Source organism: Topomyia yanbarensis, chromosome 2 (assembly GCF_030247195.1).
Source record: "Topomyia yanbarensis strain Yona2022 chromosome 2, ASM3024719v1, whole genome shotgun sequence".
Classification (NCBI taxonomy): domain Eukaryota; kingdom Metazoa; phylum Arthropoda; class Insecta; order Diptera; family Culicidae; genus Topomyia; species Topomyia yanbarensis.
In genome coordinates, this window is record NC_080671.1 from 88,436,001 (window position 1) to 88,454,279 (window position 18,279).

Here is an 18,279-nt window from a genome sequence, read left to right on the forward strand (position 1 = left end):
AATTTTGTGAAAGAGTTCACGTGTAAATTCCATTAGCATATTGCATAAAATTGTAAATGATTGGGGATATCTGCTAAATATCACCAGCACGCAGAATAGATTGTGAACCAGTTCACGAATACATGAATAATATTTTATGATTTCGTGAACTATTTCACTAGCACGGATATTTGATCGTGACTAACATATTAGAGATCATGAATTAGGTCACACGTATTGAATGAATTCATGAATAAAATTCCGAATTCCATGAAATAGTTCACGAGAAAATATTCATAATATTTTGATTTTGTGAACTAAGATTCCTATATCTATGAAAAACATCATGTGTCAACCTTTGGTTTTACGACTAATGTTCATAACGTGGTGAACTAGTTCGCGTACTGAAAATCAAATTAGAAATGACATGGTGGAAACCAGGACTGATGATCACAAAACAAAAACAAATATTTTCAATAATAAAAGCGCTATGTGGGCTTTACTGAAGGGAAATTGAACATAATTATGAAACACATGATTTGTGTTCATGGTCCTGTTTTCATAACGTCAAAATGTGATTGGTCCAGAATTCATGGCACTTTATTCGCGATTTTGAGAGATTTTTTTTCAGTGAAGGTACGTCAGAATGGAATGCAAATACCTTTTTCAAAACAGCTTCTGGTTGAAAAGGGGGTTCACATGCTTCCGCCGATGGGTCTACTGCTGTCTCATGTTGCATTGTCTATATGCTCAGTTGATAATTGACAGAGGTGGATCCAGAAAAAATTTTCGGGAGGGGTCCGAAATTTCGATTTTTAAATGAACATTATACAATTCGTAATACGTAATAACCTTATTAAAAGAATATCAGTTTTGTTGATTAAATTTGGTTTGGAGTAATTTTGAGTTTGAAGCTAATATAAACTTGAAAATAATTAAAAATTTCTCAACAAGTAAATTAATTTCGGAGGGGTCCGGACCCCCAGGACCCTCCCCCTGGATCCGCCACTGATAATTGAATCAAAGATAGTAGCGCACCTGGCGGTATTTGTCGAACTATTTTTGGATGGACCGTTTTTAGAATTAGAACATTACAATAATTGAAATTGAACCGTTTTTTGAATTGAACAAACGTTCTCTTTGATTGGTATATATTACCGTTTCTCACTCAAATAATAAATATGAATTTAATAACTGGTGATAGTTATTTATCATAGTTTTAAGTAGAGCAGTGTTAAGGCTGGTCTGTCGTAATTTATTTCGAAAACTTTTACAATTGTACCTTATTACCAAACTCATTTCAGCGCTGACCGGGTAAATACTACACAACAAAAAAATTGTAATCCTACTAATCCCTTGTTGACGGGGACGTTAACGAGTTGTTTTAATTTTAATCAACTATGCAAAGATATGCAAAGCAGCATGGGGACTTGCATACCCGCTACAATAAAGCTTCTTGTTTCTCGGATTAGCGTGATCTAGTTTTTTTTCTACTGCCAAACAGGAAAGCTCCCCTTTCCTTTCCTTTCCTTTCGAAAGAAACCAACAGCATACCAACAATCTGCTGCTGTTTCCGGCAGCAGGGTAAAATAATTAACCTCATGCATTTTAGATTACGGTACTCGACCAAGTTTCTTGCAAACGACCCAATTACACTGCACTCTGTTTCGTATCCTAATTGAGCAAAAAAAAGTCATCAGGAGTCTTGAGGACATACAAACTTGTTTATTTCTGGTATTGTTTTTTTGAGAATTGGAAGATTGAAATATTTTTATTCAAATTCCATTCAAGCGGCACATTTAATTATTGCACATAAAAAATACGAAAAGCTGCGAAATATTCTGCCAAATTGAAATTCCTTAGCCTGACAGAGAATGTGTCCTATAAATATCTTCTTCCACCTTCGCTCATTGTGCGTCAATTGAATTATCACTTTTTTAATTGCACCCATAAAAAGTGGGCTTATCAGGGGGCCATTAATGCGAGAAAAAAATATGAGCAGCAATATGATCACCATTAGCGTGTGCCGGGAGAAAAATGAAGAAAGAAGCACGAGGAGAGATTAGATGTTGCGTGATAGAGGAAGGGGCAAGCAGGAGCACCACTCTTCTGGCATTGAAATGTGAAATTCTAAACGTCAGTAAGATGAGATTTATGTATGCTCGTTTTTTATGAGGAATGAAAAGCTCGCGAGTTAAGGGTGATGGGTGTGCGTAGGGAAAGTGTGGGATTAATCTTGTGACTTGTAATTTTGCTTCCCTTCCATGTCTTTTGGGGAGTCATGATATATGTTCAGCGACATAAAGAAGATTAAAGGCGGAATTTTTAATCGAGCAATCGCTTGGTATATAATGGGCTAAATAATAGGCTGTTGGAGTTGGGAGTCAAAATGAAAATACTTTAATAGTCGGTTATTTCGCACATATAATAGCTTTACTATATGATACTGCGTTCAAAGAAGGCATTTGCTAGTGGGGTATTTTCAGTAAATATTCAAGTTCGAATAGTCATTACCAGAAAACAATTTCAAACGGATATTAGTTTACAATGCACGTAAATCCATTTCTGCAATAAAATTTATTTCAAAGACCAATCTTGCTGCGAGCAACTAATGTCGACTTCCAGCCGATCATTACCCCAGCCCAACCTGCAAACTTTTCATTGTTTTTCAGTTCAATTCCATTTCACCAACGACAGTAAATTGCTTCGAAACCATTCTCTTTCGCTTATAAACACTAACGACTAAGCCAGACAAAAAACGAACTTTCAATCGAAAGCACTCCAAAAACACCGAAGCTTACCTTCATAAATTTCCCATCCTGTCTGCATAGCTACATTGTGCCGCCCCGGTAGCTGGTCCACCAGTCAGTCTTTGCCAATGCACCCGCCCCGTGCCGCCATCCAGACTCCCCGGGGCGATGTCTTCCCTTATGTATTGTACATCAGCTCCCCTCTCTGCAGACAGCAAAAAAGCAAACTCCATGCAAATTTACGATAAAGAAATGTGTGATTTATGGTTCAATTTCGAGAGGAAATTTATCGAACTTTGGTCGTTTTTTGCTCTTTCGCACTTTCTAATTACTTTCGGCTCGGTTCGATGGAAATGCGTGGTTTCTCCGCTGCCTGAACCCGGTTTCGATGCGAAAACCGAACCGAGAAGCTCGAAGAGTCGAGCGTCTCGGTACCGGTAAGGTAATTAACGTCATGCAAATTGAAATTAAAATTATATTCCTGCCTTAATAACTGGTAATTACCACTCTACTGAGGCACAAGAGATTTTTTCCCTACTCAGGCTTGTATAAAAGGCACAGGTCAGCTTTTTTTCCTTGACTTCACATTCGCAATTAAACGTAACTAACTGCTAACTACCGTCGTCGGACGAGCTCGGAGTAAGAAATTCTAGAAATTGAAAGCATGCTTACCCTTCCGGAATCCCGCGCCAGTCTCGCTGCTCCGCACGTTCATCGTGTTCTAATTATCAGCAGAAGGCACACGCGGGAGTTAAAGTTATGATTGTGACATCCAACCTGCCGGTGCACGGCAGGTTTTAATTTGTGCATTGCGTTTCTTCGGTAATCGTGACATAGACTTGCATTCCACGTCATATGGGTTGCATTCCAAGTCGCTCAATTAACTGCACGCCACAACAGTTAGCTGACCATTTGTATAAAAATCAATTTGTCAGAATCAATCATAATAATCGATGTGTCATGTACCCTCTGTTCAACAATAAAAATGCTGTATGCCTTCATAATCTTGCTGTAATCTGTCAGCTTGTTGAATCGGTGAACAAATTCAACTGATTAATATATGTATTATATATAGATACAGTTCAGTAATGTAAATAATTTTCCGCATATCCTTTGTTTCTTTGCAGCTCTTCAGAATCCACGCATAATCGAGCATCCGATCGACACGACGGTGCCCAGACACGAGCCGGCCACACTGAACTGTAAAGCGGAGGGGCATCCTTCGCCCAGCATCCAGTGGTACAAGGATGGTGCATCGTTGAAAATCTTACCCGGCTCACACAGGATATTTCTGCCCGCAGGGGGACTGTTTTTTCTCAAGGTATGTTACATGAAGTTTCAATTTAATGGCTATAATGTACGTAATCTTTTCCAAATTTGAAAATTTGGTCGTAAATACTAGGATTTGTTTGAAATTTTGACACATAAATAGTTATTGTTATAATATACAAAATATTAATGCAATTTTATTCAGACTAAAGTATGGAGCTAAAAATATTCTTATAGGTCTGATATATAATTTGTAATTTATTAACAAGAATAATTATTTAGCTTAGCTTAGTTGACCGCCCGTGAGTTTCCCGTGATTGATCAAAACCTGTTGAAATTGCATATTGATCCAATTGTATGATACTTTGGAGTAGCACATCATACTCAATGTGCAACGAAAAGAGACAGTGGCGAAGCCAGGGGGAGGGGGGGTTTGGAGGTTAAAGCCGCTTTCAAACCAAAATTAATTGAATTGAAAAAAAAATTGCTGATGACCAGTTCAATTTAAAAAAAAAATAACATTTAAGTATGAGTTTTAGAAGTTTACTATCCGATCACTACAGTGAGAACTTAATATTTTAAACACCGTTGGGGCTTTTGGTAAATTGTGGGAATGGGATTTTTTAAATGATCTCTTAGTGAGGAGCTTATAATTGACAAATCATGTCAATATTCAATAAAATGTCTGCATGGAAACATCCACATAAAAACTGATGTAAAAAGGCATTTTCCGTTGGGCTCTAGTAGGCCAGGATCAGCTTTTATGTGTATTTGATTTTTTTGTGCTATCGATTATTGAAATAGCCATCAAGTAGGATTGGAAATGAAGAAAATTTTAAAAAAATCGAGTTAGTGACTATCGGTAGTTTTCAAGCCAATAAATACATCGTAGAGAAGAAGTAGCGAATTCTGTCCAAATACTGTTGCAATGAATAGTGATCCGGCCCATTACGCAGATAAGATTAGTTTTTCTAGGCAATACTCCCACGGTCGGCTGTGTGTAGTTCAAATTGCTTTTGTTTAGGGAACATAGTATACTCTCGGTAGCCGGCTGCCCAGAGTTTAAAAAAAAAAACCAAAAACTAAACAAGATTTTCTCTTTTTCGAGTGATCGTGCACTCGAAGACTAACTAAACAACTACCTAATAAAACATGCTTTACAGATCGCATCGCTTGCTTGGAGCGAACCCTAGACCTTATACCCTTCCAAACTACCAACTCCGCGACACCTATGGAAGAGTCTGATGAATCGTCGTCCTTCCGTTAAGTGGCTGGAGCATCAACACTTCCTGTCTGCTTTTTCCTTTATCCTTCCCCGTGAACGATGGAGATGGGGACGGCCGGTAATGATGGCTATCATGCTGTTGAGGTTTTAATATGGGTCGGATTGGTATGAATTCCTACTTACCATTTCCTAAGCAACTCTTATTAGATAATCAGCCAGTCAAACATGATGAAGTCAGTGTGCAATCCGCCAAAATCATCGTCACAACGCAACGCAACGCAACGCAACAAAATAAACATGTTTTCCAAGCCATGTATCTCTGAAGCTTACAGTAACTTTGAAGAAAGCTGTATTTAAGAATAATTACATAAATAGAACGTTCATATCTTCAATAAAAATGTTTAAAATGAAATTCGCAAAAACTTTGCTGAAGACATCAAGCCTTTTACTACTTTTTTGAAGAGTTGATCTTTCGTGATTATTTATAGGAGGATTTATCACTAAAATGATTATATCTGAAGATGTGTTATTTTATATTCGAAAACTTGGTGCTAAACTTTCACTTAAATAATTTAGTTACCAATTAGTCTAAGACCGCGTTGTCCCTTGCTGTATCAAAAAGATGTCTCCAGTTCACTCGGTCCATGGCTGTTTGTCTCCTCGTAGGGCACCCGCTTAACACCCTTTTATAGATGGGACATACTACTTCCTCCATCCAATCCTCCGGTAAAATCTGTTTCTTTCAGATCTTCAAAACCACCCAGTGGAATGCTGTAACCAACGCCTCTTTTCCGTGATTCTTGCGATACTCTCGTCTTCTACTGCTATTTCGATATTCGTCATAATACACTTATCGATCAGCTCACACTCGGTCGTGAGAAGGTCTCCATTAGTATCTCTTCATATGTCGGCCTGTGGCACATAGCCTTTGCTCGAGCGATTTGCCTACTCGTAGAATTTTCGTAACTCTACAGATGCTCCATCGTTTTGGTATTTCGATCTTCCTGAAGGGATTATGAATTTATATTCGCACTGCGGAAGGTGGGAACATTTGTGATGTCGGAGAAGAAACTTCTGTTCATTAGAACGTGGTTAGTTTGCTAACCAGGTGATCTCAAGGATGGCGTTTATGTCGCTTGTGAGGAGCTTTACATTCTACCGCGGGCTCCAAATGCGCGTAAAATCCTTCTTTCTCGTTCTCGGATCATGCTTCGTGAGGGCAGTGCTCGTTGACGATGTTGCAGTTGTAGAAATGGCCGTTGATCCACACACATTACTGCTTGATTACGCGTTGGCGCATCTTGCCTAATAAAATATAACCGCTCGATGCCCGCTTTTACGCACATTCTGTCCCGCCAAGTAAAGATCCTGCAATTCAAGTTGCGATTTTTCAGTTCATCGTGTAGGATTCGTTCGAACCTAGGGAAGAAAAGTGACTTGCAGTTCGATGTGTCAAGTTTTCAATCATAGTCCTTTTTTCGTTACGTAAGCTTTGACCGATTGTTCCGATCCGCCTTTTCTTAATGATTCTTGGTAACGTGGTGTTTTCTGGGCGGTTTGTTGGGTTTGACCCAACCTCCTGTCTCGTCCAAGGAAAGCCGTGCGGGGTTTCTTTGCCACATCACGTATTTAGTTCTTTCTACGGTAGGGTTAGCACCCATACCCACTTGCACCTTATCATTTCGCTTCTACTGCAGAAGGCGGTAGTACCCAGGCGATGCCGGCCTACAGATTAAATGTCATCAATAGACGCACAGGGAAGCATGAGATAGGAGCTTGTGAACACTGGGAAGTATTCACCATTTAACGACCAACCTTCGAATTGGTTTCGAAATTATGTGACCGTAAGAAAACTTGGCGAACATATATTCCACTTTAAAAGTGTATATTCTTTGATTTCATAACATTTAATAAAAGAAAGCTGTCTATGAAGATATGAAAGGCATTCCTCATTATTTTTTTCTCACTTGTAGGATGGAATAGTAGCTGATGAACTGTTTTTGTTTCTGAACTTTCAATATTTTATCAAATTTACATTATATTGAAGCATTTTCGAAAAATTAACGATTTTCTTCAAATCCCCCCCCCAAACCAAATTTCTGGCTACACTACTGAAAAGATACTAATATTATAGTATGATCAATAACGTAGATGGTCACGCCCTTGCAGATCGATTTTGGGATGGAAAGGAATGTTAGTTCAACACTTGTGACTATTATGACCGAGGTAGGGAAATGAATCAAGATATATCTTGGTACACACCAAAAAAATCTGACTTTTATCGTTGATGTAATTCCAAACATGTCACAATCTAACAAACCGTAATTGACGCAATGACGAAATATAGTAGTGCTCTGTTTAATTTTACATGAAAGATGTACTTTCCGTGGGCAGTGCCATAAAATTACACTCTTCAACGCCATATGGCATTCAAGGATATCTTTTTCGAATGAAACTTAGAGAAATATTTAGTATTTAGTGTTTATAGTATTAGGGACATTTTTTAACATTTTCATGTTTTCCAAATTTCATTAAATTTTTCGGGGGAGGGGGGCGCTCACCTTCCCCCCCCCCCCCTTCCTACGCTGCTATGCCACTTAAGAGCCAGTATTTTAATATATGCTGTTACATAGTGTAGAATTAGATTTCATCCTTTACGGATATTGTACAACCTCCAGAAGAAACCTAAAACGTTGGTACACGATCGAGAATAGCGACTCAGTAAAGGTGATGTCAGTGATTTACTAAATACAGAATGGATAAAGGCTATGATGCAAAACCTTGAGGTCCGTCCAGGTTAAGTCTTCTGTATGGAGCAATAACTTGACCTAGGAACCCCTAGCATGTTGTTAGTCGTCTCTAACGACATGGGAGCAGACTCTCAGTGGTTCTATTCTTGGCTGAAATAGTGCAAAAAGACACCACAAGGCTTAATTTTTTAACAAGAATTATTATTTGTTTAAACTCTGAAACAAGGAAAAAAATGGAAGGCTTTTTGAAAGGCAGACAAAAGGCATGCAAAAGAGGGATTCCAATATCAGTAGCAGTGACCATATCAGGGAAAGTGAGGAAAGGGCGGACAACAATGACAGGAAAAAAATAATTGAACTTGCAGCCTTTTTGGCAAACGGAAGATCACTTTCATGACCCGAGATATCACCCGAAGGAAGTCACGACCTTCATCCATCTTCTTTAACCAAGGTTTGTTAATACTTTAAGGATTTCTAAATATCTGTTGTCTCACGGAATTTGCCTATTTTAGAACTTGTTCTGAGAAGAAATACTGAAAAACTCGTTGAAGTTGCGCGATCTTTCTCAATACCCGGAATGGAGCAATGCGAAAGAACACAAACTAATTTTTGCATCTGGTAATTTGGGACGATTTTTCAGTTAAAGCACTCAGGAACTCCCATATTTTCTCTAGGAAAAACATGGACTGCTTCCAATGCTCCACCAAACGGAGAGCCTCCTTGGAACTGTAACGCGGGCAGTATCGTTGATAGGCAAATATAAAACCGTAAGTTATAGGGGAGAATCTTTGCAGCATAGCCTCTTTTAATGATCGTCCTCACCGCTACTGTCGTAATAGCTAGCATTGAAGCTATTCATAGCACTCATCATTTGACGAAACTTCCGGTGATATGCGCACTAGAATGCTTATCGCCGGCATCTTTGCTGTCAGATAAATTTGTATGTTTAAAGAACAATTTTTACTAAAGAACATTCATTACTCAGGACAGGAAATAATTCTCCTCTTTCGAAATTTTATAGGCACATTATAAGTTCCCTCAATGTGACTGTCAGAATCTCGCTCCTTAGTGACAGAAATCAGTCGTGGTCGGTTGCGTAGCTCTCTTTAGCATTTCTTCTCGGAGCGATCTCGAAAGCTTCAGTTTTCCCCGTATAATTTATATGCGGGATATGTCGACGATTAATGCGGAGTCTCTCCATAAGAGCAAAACTTTCTGATTCTCATTTTTCATACCGTGCCTTGTTTCTACAACAGGTAACCCTATGGCCCAATTGTTTGCAATGACGGCAGTTCATGGTCCACGCCACAAAAAGACAGATAGATAGACGAGCACCGTTCAAAAGAACACAGTTTGGAAGAACAGATCCGGCGAAAGGCTCGAAATGATGCTGATGGAATACAAGTTGTTGTCTTATACTTCTCGATTTTTGCTAAACGCATTTGCTTGCATACCAACATTTTCACCAACTGAAGAGAAGGGTTCTGGAAGGAGTCAACCGCATATATCGCAATTAAGGCCCCTCTCGGAGACTACACCATCCATCTCTACTTCCCGGGTGGGTACGTAGACAAAATATTTCGTACACGCCCGAGTATTGTTTACCCGGTTAACCAGGTCTCGTAAAAGAATGGCCAACAAAAATCGTATAAGACTACAATTTTTATTGAAATTCTATAATAGTAGGGGACGGTAGAGAGTTGTGAAGAGAGTTTATTTTTGGGGGCATAACTACCATAAACATTGGTCACTTTGCAATATTTGAACTGACATTTGTAAAGGACTTCTTAATACAAGCTGAACCAATTTAAGTAATCAATATCTTGTTTGAGATATGGCAGATTGCGCGAAATTCATGGAATCGGCATCGGTGGGCGGTTGTGAACCATCACAAAAAGTAGAAGAAATGGAATGTTGTTGTGATTTATTCTTATTAGGACTATAGATGACAAATTTCTAAATTATTTGTAAATTAAAGATGAGTTAGAAAAGGGATCTGATTCGCAATGGATAGGAAACAATTGATTCACGCCAAACCACCTGATACGCGGTTGCGGTCCGGGGCGATTGAAATTGTGGTAGAATCCTGTTCTTTGGATAAAATTGCTAACATGGCAGTAGAAACATTTAACAGTAGTTACCACATTTTTTATCATTTATAAATTGGCGGTGCCAACAACTCCCCATGGTTCAGAACTGCCCACCGTCCCCTACACTGTATGTATAACTTCAAGCATAAAAATTGGACTGGGACTTTCCTTTGCAAGAGTCGTATAAAAAAAACCTTCAGTAAAAAAATCAGAAAAAATATATCTGATTCTTATAAAGTAGTTTTTGTTAGCCGACTTTTAATCTTGAACATCAAGATATATGGATGCTCCTACGAGCGATTTATTTATTTTTAACCGATTTTTATACTGGAGGTTCATTCTTGCCCAATTTTATGGGTGACAACTTTTTAAGCGATTCTTATGTTGAAGAATTTCTGTCCGATTTTTATACTTGAAGTTTATTTCCGAGTTTTATATTCTAATTTGTTTGAAACGGGTTTTGCAAAGCATGTTTTATCATTGCGACTTTTATTTTCGTCCGCTCATATCAGAGTGGTATAATAATAAGCTTTTTCACAAGAGTCAATGAGTTTGATCCAAATTAACCTCAAATATCAAAAGGTGCATGATGTATGTTGCAGGCACGTAAGCTGACGCTTCAAAAAATGCTAGAAACGTTTGAGGATGCAAAAATTTTAAAGTAATTCTCGTTCTTAAAAAACAGACGGTCGAAAGATGTGTCTCATTCTTATCTTTTATTTTATATTAACATTTTCCGAAAGCCTGACATAAACGTAAATAGTACTGTTTTATGTCGTGAGAGTGTATAAAAGGTGTCTGTTTCTTGCCACATAGAACCAGAGTAAATACCGACCACAGTCGCTTTTATGTACAGTTTACATCGTATATTGAATCCCAATTTTATCTCAATGTAGATATATTGCCTCCACTTTTGTCCGTATATAGCATATTTGCGCATTGTATACGATTTAGTTGTACTGTATATTTACATGTATAACTTGGTTGAAATTTCGATATAACTACAACATTGTTTGCTGCGCGCCCTCGTTAGGAGGCAAGAGAACATAGTGTTTGATTGAGGATGGTGGCGTAGATTTCTTCAGAATTTCTACGAAAGAACGTTTGGAAAGTTCCGCAAGGGAACGTTTCGGTTCATCCTCGCGAAGTTTGTTCGTGATACATGCCGAGATATCATGCAGACTCTTTGCACAGCAAGGACACTGCTCAGTATTCTTACTTACTGAATTATCGTCATGATTCTCACCGCCTTTTCCACGGCAGGCCTTTGAAATTTCGATCACGCCCGGAACTTTTCTGTCAGGTCTTTAGAAATCTGAAGAAGATTTTGCGATTTAATCTTGGGCCTAAAAAAGACCACACATGGACCCGTTGAGAGTTGTGGGTAGCGTTTGAACCGGAGGGTACCTTAGGAGCTGAATCCGATTCAACCTCCATTTGACCATCCGGAGAGGGAACCATCGAAAATGTCAACACACGGGGTTAGCACCCGCGCAGGGAGGAGAAAGAAATAAATATGTCAAAAAAAACACTTATCTTCAAATTGGTTTCCAATGACGAACGATCGGTTCGTTACAGCTTATACAGCTGGCTACTGTTGAATCAAGGGTGGGCGTAGCGTAGTTGGGAAATAGATTGCCTTGTACGCAGCGCACCTGGGTTCGAGTCCCGACCCAGCACATAGGGTTGGAAATTTTTCATAAGAGATTTTTCTAACCCGAAGAGGCGAATGACCTTAAGGTTAAAACCTCTATAATAGAAATAAAAAATACTGTTGAATCCATACGCGCGAACAAAAGACTGAGGAATGTGGCCTTGAGAAAAGACACAAAGCAACACCGGGATAAGCGTCTTAAGAAGCGAAGATCAAACACACCCGAACTGTCTGAGAGTTACGGTACGAATGATTCAGACAACTTGTTTGAAGGAGTCACGTAAAGATTCATCTCGACATTTGAAAGAGTAGGAATCACCGTCATCAAGTATGTATCAAATGTATTGCAATAAAAATGTCAAAATGAGGGATAATAAACTGAAAAAGTAATGCCTCTGGGCCTTTTATAGCTGAATGTAGCGATGTAGAAATCTAGGATGATTTCAATTGCATTTTAAAGCGATGTGCTCTACGCGACTTCCGAAAGGTTAAAATGAATGTTTTTTTTTCCAAATTTTAAAATGTTATTGAGGGGTCAAAGAACGTAGAAAAATATATTTCAAAATGAAAAAGTAACTGCTTTGTTAAATCTCCCTACGTTTGGAAAGTTTCGCAAAGCTTGATTTGAATATTTCCGCTCGGTTACCTGTGGTACGCTTATTTTACCCCAAAACTACCAGTCGCAACATTCAAACCATCGTCAGTTGCTACAAAACGAATTTATAATCCCTATAAATATTTTGAAGTTAAAATTATAATTGCTCTTTCTTTTGCAATAACCTCCCCCACTTTGCTTCTAATCTCATTTCGCTCCCCAAACGATTTCGGAAAGGTAACGTAAATCCCAGCCCAAGTGGAAACGGCGCGACAAACGAGAAAGATACCTTTTCCACCAGAGTGCCTCGTGTTGAAAATGCCTGTTTGAGGGAAAGGTAGCAAAACAACAGCGCTCATCCCGCTACTAAGCCAAGGACTTTATTGCAAAAAAGGAAAAAAAATCTACTGATTTTATGGGGACGTAAAAATTGAGTCGGATTTTGGCACGAGCAGGGGAAAAACGAATATTCGGCAGTCGAGTCGAGAATTAAACTCATCTTAACTTTTAATTGGCCGGATTAAGCTTCCAACGGGGGGAGGGATTTTTATTCGTTGATGGCTAGTCAATATTGGTGGGGTTTTTGTCATAACATTTTCCCAAAGATCCAACGTTGAGTGCACCCGCTAAAGCTGACGAAAATATATCGAAAACAAACCACACTTCATAGCGAGGACGGGATTCGCAGTCAAGCCAAGCATAAAACCCCCTCAAATATTTATTTTTCATAATTTTTTTAATCATTTTCCATCCGCATAAACCGCCACTGTCGGCATTTATGCACGCGTACCGCTCCAGCTCTTCCTCTGAACCCTAGTGGACTGAGAGACCGAGCATTGTTCGACCGATTTCGGTGTCACCCTTCTGCGTCGGTGACACGCCAATCCCAGTGTATCCTTTCCCGAACGAAACGGGTACATGAATGAGCCAGGAGTTAGGTGATGCTGAACCCTTTTTTGGCACTGTTTGTTCTTGGGATTTAGTGGAAAAATTATATAATCGCAAAGCCAAACTGCATACCGGCACATCTAGTCGGCAGGAAAAAAAGCAGGTTCGGTTCCGTCCGGGTGGCAGCTTAAGCTGCTGTGAAATTGTTTGAGTTTTTAATATAGGTATTTATAAATATTTGTGTTGGGTCGGAAGAGCTGAAAAACGGTTGGAAAAATATGGAATATTAAACATAAACTCTGATACCGACGGAACCGAAGACAATACCAATTCCGTAATAAACAGCACCCTTTGTTTAAATTTTTAATTTCTCAAGATTACCTTCAACCAGCAAATTATAAAACTCGTTCCCCCTCTCCGATAAGGCTCTTTCCACGGAACAAAAGTTTCATTGGCTCATTTCCGTTCTGTTTCGTCTTTGCAGGTCGTAAATTCGCGCCGGGAAAGCGATGCCGGAGTGTACTGGTGCGAGGCGAAGAACGAGAACGGTGTGGCCCGCAGCCGGAATGCCACTCTACAAGTAGCAGGTGAGTTAACCGAGAAAAGTAAAAATAAACCTGGAGCAGCGTCGAATTGCATCGTCAGAGCCGGTAGTGGGAATGGGAGAAGGAAAGCCGTTCTATGCAATAGGGTAACTACTGTAATTGTTCCTTTGATGGGTGTTTTTCATGGGAGTTTCCTGCGAAGTGCACCACAAGAAAGCGGGGTGTAGATTGCTCCAAACAATCTGCCGAGAGCTGTAAACTACCTAATCGGAGGAAGTAGAGTTATATGGTTATCACATCTTTTGCAGCTCGTAAAGCGAAGATATTCGCAAAAATAGTGAAGTTCCAGTAACATTCGTATTTTTTGTTACCCGGAATAAATTGGTTACTTTCGCATTTTGTTGGTTCATTATAATACAACGTTTGTTGTTAAAAAATAGCGAAATAACATTTCGGGTTCTCTGAACGATAAACTAATTTTCAGTACAGCACATCATCCCAATTCAGTTGTGGAAATACACAATACTACTGTTTTAGCAATTTTCTGTGATTTGTTTTGTTTCACGGAATTGTACGCGCTGTTGGAATACACATGTAGACGATCAGTCCTCTTGGTGATAAATAACACGTTACTGCAGTGATTTTGAACTTGGCATAACCAGTAGTGATCATAACAATAAGTAAATCGTGCGCGGAAGTGATTGCTTAGAAACGGAATTCCATTATTTGCACTGGTGGCTCCAGGGGGAGGCACGGAGGGGCACGTCCCCCCCTATTCAGATTTCCATCCTTAGTGGCTTCCTTACAGAACATATTAAAAATGTCTGTTTGATTTGAGAAATTCTTCGCCACATTCCACGCATGTCCAGAATTGCGTTTCCAAGCATCAAAATTTCATTTTCCAAATCGTGCATCAGATACATTTTTTCAAGGAGACGTGCCCCCCTTTGCCATCCGGCTGAAGCCGCCTATGATTATTTGTTTAGAATCGGCATTCTGTTATACTAATGCTACAGAAATAACTCAGTTTCCATTCATATTTTTATATTATTGTTGCAGTTTATTATTTATAAAAGGCCCTCTTACTACGAAACCATTATACAAGTGCAATTACAACTATCCACAAGAATAGTACCTGACAAAAGAAAAAAAAAATAAAACGGACCCAAATACCTCTTAAATACGATTCTCAATTTTATTCAAACGGTCGCCGAGACGCCAGAAACCACGTAAAATTCGTCGCGTGGTAAAAAGAGGAAATTATTAAAATATAAGCAATGTTCCTCATAGTTGGCTGTCTGGAATTCAAGTTGCGCATTTGGCCAATCCTATTAATACGATAAATGGTAAATTGCTCAAATTCTCGCCAACCGGATGCCCAGAGCATGATTACACTATTGGCACACTTACTAACATCTCTCTGCTTCCCGTGTTACATGTGGAGATGCAGAGGATTCCTCGGTCTCTAGCAGCGGCATGATTCGGACTAACATTCTTTCCTTTCCCAGAAGATCTACATTCGGACGTGGTCGGCGTCGGTAATTATTATCATGCAGGGATCAATATAGATTGCACAATGTGGCTCATCATGTTCTGTCTGAACATGTTGTTCCAATGAACATTTTGCTTTCTCAATTGATGCTGGTCACTAACGGAGTACACGGAAAAAAATCCGTTCATAAATTCATGAACAAAAGAACATGATTTCGTGAACTGAACGATTTACGTAAATCGTGACCAAATTCCTGAAATAGTGAATAATAAACCTCATATTCATGAAACTATTTGTGTTTCTAAAAAACTAGTTCACCCCAAGTACATACATGGCGTTACATTCGAATGTTTGGTTGGGTTACTGTTGTTATTCCCTAGACATGTTTAGTTTTTGCTATGATTCTTGTTCATAAATTGGGAATACACAGCCGACAGTCAAACGATGTTCATGATTTCAGGAGTTTATTCGCGATTTTTGTGATTTCTCATCACATTACCGTGCTATTTTATTCATGAGTTTGCTATCGGATTTTTCTGTCAGACTGGCGGGATTTACGTTCATGATTACAGGATCATTGTCGCACATTTCGTAATTTCTATTCACGTTATCGTAATATTTTAGTCATGAGTAGAGTGATTCATGTTCATGATCTCAGGATCTTAGCCACGATTTTTGATATTTTTTATCACGAGTAATGTGATATATGTTCATGATTTCAGGAACTTTGCCATGATTTTCGTGATTTCTATTTACGTTGTCGTGATATTTTAGTCACGAGTAAAGATTTATGTTTATTTATGTTCTTGATTTCAGGATCTTAGTTACGATTTTTGACATTTTTGTCACGAATAGTGTGGTTTATGTTCATGATTTCAAGATCTTAGTCAGGATTTTCGTAATTTCTTTTCACTTTATCCTGATATTTTATTATAGAGCTTACTTTTCAATTTAACAGGTGACAAGACATCACACTGAATCTTATTAAATGAATAACGTTGTTCGAGACCCCAATAGTTTTCTTATATCTACTGCTCGTACCTATTACTGGCCGCTAGAAGCTGAGCATTTCATGAAAAAGTGCATGGATCAAAAATGATTCCACGAATATTACCCCAAATTTCATTACCATTCATTTCATTACCTTGTTGCATGAAATTGAAAATAAGGAATATATTTTAAATATTGCAAGCACACAAAATATATCGTAAATCATGTACTATGAATCATGAACTAGTTCACGAATTCATGAATAATAGATTATGATTTCGTGAACTATTTCACGATCACAAATGGTAAGTAGTGACTGTTATGTTAGGTATCATGAAACAGCTCACGAATACATGAGCACGCATGATCCGTCGTGACTATTATACTAGGAATCATGAATTAGTTCACGAATATATGAATACAAGATCGTGACCAATATATTAGGAATCATCAATTAGTTGACAAGGATTGAAGGGATTAATGAATAAAATTCCGGGTTTCGTGAACTAGTTCACGAGAAAATATCCAGATTGTTTTGATTTTGTGGACTAATGTTCCTATATCTATGAACAACATCACGAGTTAACCTTTGGTTTTATGAAGTATATTCATAAAGTTGTGAACTAGTTCACGTACAGAAAATCGATTTGGTAGTGACATGGCGGAAACCATGACTAAAGTTTTCAAAACAAAGACGGTGGGGAGCCAAATGATATTATCTCATTCATCATTAGTGTGAAGCATATATAAGCAATTTTACTAGTCAGCGAGTACATGTCGTCATGGAACGGGTTTTAACGAGGTGTTTTTTAGCGAATAGATGTTTGTCGGCTCTAATCTAGGAATCTGACGGTTGGATTTTTTTACTAGAAGTTTCAGGTCATGAGCTATTTATAGCAGCGAAGAAAAGAATTGAGCAAAACAAAATGCAGTGGGTGGGGGCATGTTAGGTGGAGAAGAAAGGAATCTTTTGTGAGATTCGTAAGCAGCAATTCGATACGAAACAATATACTAACAAAGGCTCATTGTGTGTGAGTGTGGGTTACCGATTTCTTACGTGAGAGTTGCGTTCATCTCAAATTAGTTCACGAATCCATGAATAATATTTCATAATTTTGTGAACTATTTGACGAGCACGAATTGTCAGACAATACTAGGGATCATGAACCAATTCACGAATACATGAATAATATTTTATGATTTCGTGAACTATTTCACGATCACGAATGGTAATTCGTGACTATTATATTAGGTATCATGAACCAGTTCACAAATACATGAACAATATTTCATGATTTTGTGAATTATTTCACAAGCATCAATGGATAATGGAACGTGACTAATATATTACCCTTGGAATCGTTGATGGTTCGGTTTCACTTCAATGGTGTGTATTTATTGCTGATTACTCCTCTCCTGTTCCTTCGCAGACGATCTCAAAATATTTCGACTCATCCGCTCTTTTGAGGATTGCGGATTTCTCCGATCACAGCTTAAAACCTTCGCTGATTTTGGTGTAGCAAAAACCGCGTGCTTTACGATCTCCTTAATGCAGCATTTCCTCGCAATGGGCTCTAGTTCTGAGATCCCTTTGAATTTTTCCCTTGGAAGATTACCTCTTCCTGTGGTATCTGAGTACATCCGAGGAGTGTCATAAATTTTTTGTCAAACTCGCAATTATTGACACGGTTTTACTCAACTCTTCGAAAGATTTGGCAAAAATGAAGATGTCAGGAGTCTCGTTATTTCGCACTGGAGGATTTCCCGGGCACAGTTAACTCCGAACGTCAATCTTTAAAAACGATACATTCCGTTCTCCGTCAAGAACGTGGTAAGATCTCGAGAACTTCCGTCTAATTCCTGGTCGCACCGCAAAATTTAGATTTCATTTCGTTAATCGGAGCCAGTCGAAAGCAGTACTCCCATTTTATAGCAATATTTGCAGCACGCATTCCGATAATCCATTCTGGCTCACTGGTAACTTTTTCGATAATGTCCATTGCTTCCATATCTCGTAACCTTTCTCATGCTGCTTATCTAATTGCCGCCGAA

General features: G+C 38.7%; 1 protein-coding gene across 1 annotated transcript in view; it reads left to right on the forward strand.

Annotated features, from left to right (window-relative positions):
• The window catches only part of LOC131678784 (protein sax-3-like), a 459,615-nt gene that overhangs the window by 314,753 nt on the left and 126,583 nt on the right, over nucleotides 1–18,279 (forward strand). Inside the window, exons 2-3 of the mRNA XM_058959084.1 lie at nucleotides 3,857–4,050; nucleotides 13,685–13,787. Coding sequence (XP_058815067.1) covers nucleotides 3,857–4,050; nucleotides 13,685–13,787 — 297 coding nt within the window. The remainder of the gene's footprint in view (nucleotides 1–3,856; nucleotides 4,051–13,684; nucleotides 13,788–18,279) is intronic.